Source organism: Telmatherina bonti (assembly GCF_933228915.1).
Source record: "Telmatherina bonti genome assembly, chromosome: 9".
NCBI lineage: Eukaryota > Metazoa > Chordata > Actinopteri > Atheriniformes > Telmatherinidae > Telmatherina > Telmatherina bonti.
The window spans coordinates 34,357,164-34,365,550 of NC_136627.1; the positions used below are offsets into that span (position 1 = coordinate 34,357,164).

At 46.7% G+C, this 8,387-nt stretch overlaps 1 protein-coding gene across 5 annotated transcripts in view; it reads right to left on the bottom strand.

The window, feature by feature from the left end:
* Positions 1-7,153, bottom strand: part of nova2 (NOVA alternative splicing regulator 2) — a gene marked incomplete at its 3' end in the record, with an annotated part of 86,128 nt that extends 78,975 nt beyond the window's left edge. For 4 of the 5 annotated variants that reach the window (XM_079245843.1, XM_079245842.1, XM_079245841.1 and 1 more), the window contains exon 1: positions 6,974-7,153. In XM_079245843.1, coding sequence (XP_079101969.1) covers positions 6,974-7,130 — 157 coding nt within the window. In that variant the 5' untranslated portion in view covers positions 7,131-7,153. Of the gene's footprint in view, positions 1-4,790; positions 4,860-6,973 lie in introns of all 5 variants that reach the window. The other variant, XM_079245840.1, reaches the window with a different exon arrangement.
* Positions 7,154-8,387: the final 1,234 nt, after the last annotated feature.

Sequence of the window (8,387 nt, forward strand, 5' to 3'; positions counted from 1 at the left end):
TTTAGGGGGGGATCTGGGGAGGCCGGGCCCACTCCTGAAATATTATTGGTCATCCTAATTCTGATTGGTTAACTAGGAAGGAGTGCTTGTTTCTTGCTTTTATTTAGCTGTATTATTATTATTTATGATTATTTACAACAAGCTTTTATAATTATGAACTGTTTATCTTTATCGTCTCTGCCAAGGAGGTAATGTTTTCACAATTCACTGTGTGTTAGTAACTTCATGCAAAAACTACATTTTTGTTATTTTTTAAGAATGCTTGGACTTAGACTTCATTAGAGTTTGGGAATGATTTGGAAAGAATTATAAACATGGAATTTTTCAAGAATTTTTCACAATATGGGCGGAAATGGGCGATCTGGTGGTCTGGTGGTCCATGACTAAGGTTTCTAGTTGCTTATCATGTCATATTAGACCTCCTAACTTAGACATTTTTAAAATTTTACTTTCATCTTTCATTTATTCCTGATGTGAGGCAGTTGAAATTATTTTTATCCTTGTGTTTTGGTTTTTATTTCTCTGACTGTTTTACATTAAGTGGCCTGTTTGTATTTGTAATTGTACAGTTTTCTTGCATTTACATTTTTTTTGTTCAGTTTTTCCTGTATTTTATGAATAAATTTGCTTCGTCTAATTGTTTGATTCTAAATATTAAAACGCCGTGTTGTTTCATGTTGACCTTTGTTGTCCTGTAAAGCACTCAGGTTCCTTTTACAAGTTATATAAATGTGCAATGTAAATAAAAAATGAATAAATACATCAGTGACGGAACATGACACTCAATGTTGGACTTATTTGATCAATACGGGTTGTATTATATGTATAATATATATATAATATATGATTAATATTAATTTCTCTCTTCTTTCATTACTGAAAATATCCTGGATACGCGCCTGCTTCCTACAGACTGCATCACAGAACTGTGGACACGAGACAGAAACTGGACATTCTCCACTTGTCTATCGGTCGCCCAGCGATGGAATCTGTTAGAACAACATCCTGAAGCTGAACCAATCAGAAGCCTCCGTACAGTAACACTCGCCATCATCAGGCATCCGCGTTGAAAAACGAAGCGGCGAACAAAGATGAGTGAATCCGCCGCCTTCTTTCCCTCCCTTCTGTGTCTGAGACTCCCAGCGTCGGCCCTTTCATCGCTCCCTCATCCATATTCATCACCGCCCCGCTCTCCTCGCCTATCAGCGACCGGCTCGCCGTGACTGGCGCCTCGCTCCACCAACCGCATGCCTCTCTTTGTGGGAGCACGCCCACCCCTCTGCACCTCCACCCCACCCTGCACGACGCCTTCTTCTTTTGACGCAGTGGCTTTAAAAGGGGAAGAGGAGAGTGGGAGGAGAAGAAGAACTGCAGCTACTTGTGGAAGATTCCTGCATTTGGCGGCGGAAGATTGATCGGAAACAGTCGGCGAGCGATGGGGGGGGGGGGGGGGGGGCGAATGACAGGTTGACGAGGGCGAAGGAGGGCAGGAGGAAGAGGAGGGTGTATTCATTAAAGAGAGGAAGACTGAAAGCAGCAGCGTGATGTTTTCCCGTCTTCCACGGTGGGATCGGCGCGAGGACGGCCGCCGTCCTCTGAAAGGACGACCCAATAAGACGCAACGCTCAGATCGGTCACATGAAAGGCCTGGTCTCACGCGGCCGGGGCTCGCCACACAGCGTGAGCAGGTGTGTGTGTGTGTTTACACACCCCTTCATCTCCCTCATTAAATTTCATCTCTGCTTTTCTGCGAGTAAAGTCAGACCCCCCCGTCACCTTCCTCCTCCTCTTCCTCTTTCCATCCATTTACTGAATGAATGTCTCGAGGAGAGGAGATGAAAATACAGAAAACCATGATAAAAGCTGTGAGGACGTCTGCAAACGTGCACATGGTTGCTGGTAAACCAGCGGGCGTCCCACAGGTTCAAGTCCCGTCCGCCTACATAGAAGTAATATTTTGGTTTTGCTGACGTAAGACTTCCTTTTGCTTCTACGAGCAGTTTGTTGGCCTGAAAGCAGCATCAGACCAAACGGCTGCTGGTCTTTACCAGATTGCTCCGTCACGTCTTCATCAGCAGGTCTTCGTACAGATCTGAAGTCTGGGTACGCGTGCAAAAGTCTTGAGCCACCATGATTTGTTTCTTCATCACCAGAAGACCAACGTTTGGAAAAAAAAACTTCTTAAACTGAAACTTTCTGTCGGTGTCGTCTCAAGGACTTTCCAAAGCTCTTCTACAGTTCTCCAGGATCTCTCAAGGACTTTCCAAAGCTCTTCTACAGTTCTCCAGGATCTCTCAAGGACTTTCCAAAGCTCTTCTACAGTTCTCCAGGATCTCTGAAGGACTTTCCAAAGCTCTTCTACAGTTCTCCAGGATCTCTGAAGGACTTTCCAAAGCTCTTCTACAGTTCTCCAGGATCTCTGAAGGACTTTCCAAAGCTCTTCTACAGTTCTCCAGGATCTCTCAAGGACTTTCCAAAGCTCTTCTACAGTTCTCCAGGATCTCTGAAGGACTTCCAAAGCTCTTCTACAGTTCTCCAGGATCTCTCAAGGACTTTCCAAAGCTCTTCTACAGTTCTCCAGGATCTCTGAAGGACTTTCCAAAGCTCTTCTACAGTTCTCCAGGATCTCTGAAGGACTTTCCAAAGCTCTTCCTTTCATTCTGTTGGGACCACATCTGAGGAGCCTTCAGCCAACAGTTATTGGATCAGCTGAAGGTCCAGATCCATCCCTCAGGACTTCAGGACTTCACTTTCAGATCCTGACCATCTGCTGGAGATTAGTTCCCTCTAATCGTTTGGTATTTCCTTGTCCACCAGGCTGAGACGCCGTCAGCTGGAATCACCCTGTTGCTGCTAAAAGCACGTTTTCTGTCCTAAATTTGTTTTTTTTTCATAGATGCAGCTAAAAAAAGGTCAAACAACGAGTCTTTGATTTGGCTGTTAGTAAGAAAAGAGCCAAAAGATTCAAATCTAAACTGGTTATTAAATGTCTGATGTGTCGACACAACGCTGGTTTGTGCCTCCTCTCAGGAGCCTTTTTATACTTAAATGATTTAAAGATTGGAAAATCCGCCAGTATCTGAAGAAAAACTTGGAGACCTTCAGAAATCCTGGAGAACTGTTGATGAGGACCATTTCTAAAGCCCAACTGCTGATGAACGGCTCGAGACTTTTGCCCAAAACTGGATTTCCACACTGAAACTTCAGCAGCTGTGTGTATTAATCTTATAAGAAGCAATTAAAACCGTATTTCTGCACTTAATCTTCAGCAAATGACACATTTCCAGTGATTTACCTCCTAATTCCAGGAGCCTCGGGCCGAACATCCTCATAATCTGAAGCATTCTGATCTGATAGAAAGTCTGTTTATTCCAGTGGAACAAACTTCTGTCAACAACAAGGAAATGCTCCAAGTCGCACAGCCACGTTATTAAACTATTCTATTCTATTCTATTCTATTCTATTCTATTCTATTCTGTTCTGTTCTATTCTGCAGTCATTTAGCAGAAGCTTTTATCCAAAGCGACTTACAGATGAGAGTGAGAACAACACAAGCATGAAATCAGACAGTAGAGGACATGGTAGGAAGGTTCTGGTGGACTGTCCAGTTAGATGCATGAAGCGCTACAGGCTCTTTTTTGTTTGTTTGTTTGTTTTTGTTGTTGTTTACTCCCTTCCCACCCCATAATATCACCTATGTTATAATACAAAGAATTAATACCATAACGTTTGTTGCAAAGAACTGGGCTAAGTTCTCCAACCACTGGATCTGTTTTAATCCTTCAGGACGGAAAGCAAAAGGCGAAAAACCGTGTCCTGAAACATGTCTGATGCAATGTTCAGGCGACATGATGGGAGGGAAATCTGAATTCCTTTCATAGATGGGAGAGTCCTGCTGTGCTGGCGGGGGGGGGCACCAGTAAGAACAGGCTTGTGTTGGTGGATTAGAAGGGATGGGGGGGGGGGGGGGGGGGGGGGGTTGCGTGCAGCAGGCGCTGCAGCTAACCACTGATCTTCCCATCTTTAAGAGCTTCAGCGCTTTACGAGACGTACGTGATTTACGACCCACGGGGCCGAAACGGTCCCACGTTGTCCCACGTCTGGCCAGCACTTTCGCTCCTGCGTTGCTTTACACACACACACACACTCACACACACACACACGATACAGATAAACTGCATCCAGAAGCCGATCTTTTCTTCTCATGATGAAAGACTTTCTCCATCAGACCGAAGCAGAAGCCTGAAATCTGAGCTGCTGTTCCAGGATGGAAACAACCTGCTTTCATTTCAGCTCCAATAAGATAAATAACTCATATAAACTTTATTTCTCTCAGAGTTCTGCCTGTTAATGAAGAAAAAAAAAACCCACTGTGCATCATGTTTCATCCGGAAGGAACATTTCAGCACATCAGCAGATGATATGGCTAGCATGAGGCCAAAGGTCATCGCAGCACCCAGCTGTGCAGTCATGTTTGATCTCATGGCAAAAGAAACTGAATTTGCATAAACAAGCATGACAATGGATGTTATGGAACTGATCACATACAATATAATAACCAGCATGCATTACCATGACAATGATGGTGTTAAATGTTACTGTCAGGCCCTGCAGCAGTCGCTCCACCTCATTAAAAAAAAATGTCTAAAACTGGGAAATTTTGCAGAATTTGTGCATAAAAACACACTTAGTGTGTGTTTGCTTTCACTGCTGGATCAGTCCTGCATTACAGAATGTTACAGTAAAGATTATATAACAGGCAGAAGATCAAAAATCAAAGTCTGTCTTACCATGAGTCTCAGTTTCTTGGTGAGGGAATACAATGCCTTCAGTTTCAAAAAGGGGCTGCAGGAAGGCCACTACAGAGAGAGGAAGCACAGGGGGGGGAGTGTGTGGCGTAAACTAATCATACAAAGAAACAACCATTATTATTACTATTTATATTACTGCTAACTTTAACTTGTGATGGCAGAACTGCAGCCTGAATGTAGCCTAAGAAATATAAAACACAAAAAAAACCATGATCAGTTGAAATAAAAAGGCAGAAATTTGGATGAATGTGTTTATCTGCAGCAGAATTTTGGGAAATAAAAAGGTTTTATTTTGCTTTAAAGTTAAATAAAAAAGAAAATTCTCAGATCAAATCATAACAAGAAAACACATTTCTAAAGAGAAGAAAGAAAAACCCGCAACCAAGCTCTGATTCCTCTTTGTTTCTTATCTGCAGGGCTTTGATGAGGTGTGTGTGTGTGTGTGTGTGTGTGATCAGCAGCCTGGAGGTGTCAGTCTGGCATCGCCGCGTCCGTCCTTTCTGCCTCAGTGAAAGTCCGGCTGACTGAGCCGCCATCATCACCAACATTTCAGCCTTTTCATTTGTCTAAATGGACAAGCTGGCGGAGTTTTCCGCAGGCAGGCGGAGGGCCCCCCTGAGAGGCAGCGAGGAGGGGCCTTTAGCGCTCTGAGTGCTGCATCGATCTGCAGTTAAACACTGCCGGCTAACCTGCGGCTCACCCCTTCACAACCAGTCACACCCAGCGTCCTGGATCCCGCTAAAGGTCCAGTCCCAGTCTACCCACACGGAGTCGTCCCAGTTTAGCTTCCTGTCGACACAACGGCTCCAGTCTCCCCACAACACAGCAGGAGAAAAACCAGTGGGAACAACTGGGATTGGACCAGACAATTAATCTGAAGTTAAAAAACCAGCTTGTCCAAAAAAACAAATAAACTAAAAGCTAAAGATGCAGTTTGACGGATTGTTTACGTCCCACTAAAACCAGTTGTTCCAGTCATCCCTACTGGGAGGCCGCTCCGTTTCCAGCAGATTTACATTATAAAGCAAAATCGTCTAAATTTGAGAGTTTATTAAAGAGGATTTAAAAACTATTTGATTGGAAGACTTTGGGCCAAAGCCGGTTTAATCCAGTCAAACTCATCTTCTGGTTTATTTTCCTTTTAAATGCAGCAGCCTGGTCTCATCACCTCCTCAGGATTACTGCAGTTTTAACAGAAAGATTTCCCTAAATCTACAACATTCAAGCTTTTTTTTTTTCCTTTTCAGGGGGGTTGCGTGCTGTGTGTCAGTATATCTGGAGCCATCTTATATAATCTCCTGAGATAATTGTGTGTCCAGAATGTCCATGATGGGGTGCAACTGATGGTTGTAATGCCGGGTGATGGGAATGTTTGGCGCATGACAGCATGTAAACAAAAACCAAATATGGTGATCACCATGGTGACATATTCATATTTCATCCAAGCTGAGAGTAATGAAGTAACATCAACTGGGAATTAAATGGAGAAGGGTGGAGAAAGCCCGTCTCCCAGTTTGCTGCAGGAACAACAGATTGTGTCGCATTTTCAGCTCAGTTTGTTGTTTTTCTCCCGGCTTCACGGCCTGCTGCTCACGTGAGCCTGCTTGTTTATCTGCTTGTGTCTCTGTCCACGGCGGTGATGGTGGCTGATGTGGGGGATTATCACAAGGTCATCCGTCGACGGGATGAGACCGTCACGCACCCGCCTGATCTGGATTTCACTTGTTTACATCCTGCTTCTGGCTCCAGCATGGCCGCTGCTGCCTCCGCGTCATGACATAAAAAATCACCTAAAATCAGCCGATCGGCTGATCCAACGAGGTTAGAGAGGAGCCGGGGGGGGGGGGGGGGAAGGAGGCGACGCTTCCCTCCAAATCCCCGCGCGCCTCCTCCTCATTGTTTCCTCCCCATCATCCGCGATGCTTCTCCTGCTGATGGGAAATGAGCCTCGCGCGCAGAAACATCCTCTACAAATGTAAAAAGGTGATTTTTCTGACGTTTCTGGCCGCGCGCTCGCGCCACGACGCAGTTTTCCAGTCAGAATGAGAAATCGGATCAACCTGTTCTGGTTTCTCTCTGCCTGCCTCAGTACGACCCCCCCCCCCCCCCCCCCCCCCCCCCCCCCCCCCCCCCCCCCCCAGCATCCCCATCGCGGCTCTTACCTCCCGTGTTTGTGCGCTTGGTGCTGCTGGCCTCCGTCGGGGTCTCCAGGGGTCTTTTACGCGAATCCGGGGGGTCGGACTCCATGTGTGGCTGCTGGTTGTGATGGTGAGGGTTGGAGAAAATGCCGTTCTGCTGCACTGCTCCGCCGGCCATCATCTTTAAGCTCTGGATGCTTCAGCTGCGTTTGCCTTTAAATCCCCGTTGTTTCTTACGCAGCGCCGCCGTTCAGATGAGAAGGCAGGGGGGGGTGGGGGTGGGGGGGGCTCAGAATGGCTAAATACGCCTTTTTCCTACGGAGAGCTGCGCCGCTTTCTCTGCGGTGCGCGCGGGGAGATGCTGCGCGCGGACAGATTCTCCTCTGCTGCTGAAAAGCCAAAATGGATCAATGTTCCATGAAGCTTGTGAGATGTGTGCTAGGATATGTGATCATTCCGCTGCAGCCAGTGCGCGTGCCAGGCACAACAGGATGGTGGCGCTCCTTCCTCCGCAGCGCGCGCGACGCGGAGCAAGAAATAAAAGCAAAACAAAAAGACAAAGAGGAGGTGAGCCGAGGGGGGAGAGGAGGAAGGAGGCTCTGGTGGAGCTAGAATTATAATAATAATAATAAAATAGAAAAGATCCGGTAGTTCTGGGCTGATTCGGTTCTAGTCCGGTCCTGCTCCAGGCGGCGGGACGCCCCGGGGTGACGGTGGGTGACGGTGGGCGACGGTGGGCGAGGAAGGTCCGGAGCTGCAGGAAGACACGGAGAGAGACTCGTTCTGCGTGCTCGCTGTCTCGTGAAGATGCTGCAGTCCTGCGTTCAGAGCATCCCTCCTCTGACTGGCTGCTGGAGCACGCGCAGGGGAGCGGCTGACGTCACTGGGCCTCCTGGTGCCTTTAAGGTCGCAGGCAGAGTCGGATTTCTTACAATTTACTGTCTGATTTTTTTTTTCTTGCATTGTCGAGAAATGGAACAAGAAATAGTCCCTTTTAGAAGCGCGTGCGCTTAAGAAAATCTTTTTCTGATAGAAATTAAACAAAAATAACTTCCTGTTCCCTGTGACGTCATTTACCCCAAACGTAACATCTGGGTTTTTTTTTTTTACATCCAATAAAAACATGAAGGTTGCCTCCAAAACTCACATCTTACAGGAGAGAAACAGGAAAATAACCGCGCGCACAGCACGCGCACTGCCTCGCAGGTTTCTTTTGTTCGACGACCAGTGAAGGCATCTCCAGAGAAAGCTAAAAGAGAGAGAGAGAGAGAGAGACGCCTCCACCGGGCTGTGATGCCCCCCCACCCCACCACGGTCACGTGACGGAGCGGGTTTTACTGCAGGTCTACCTGTCAGACTCAGGTAGCAGAGGGGGGGGGGGGGGGGGGGGGGGCAGCTGCAGGAGAATCTAAACTGGAACCAAACTGGTGAGAACTGG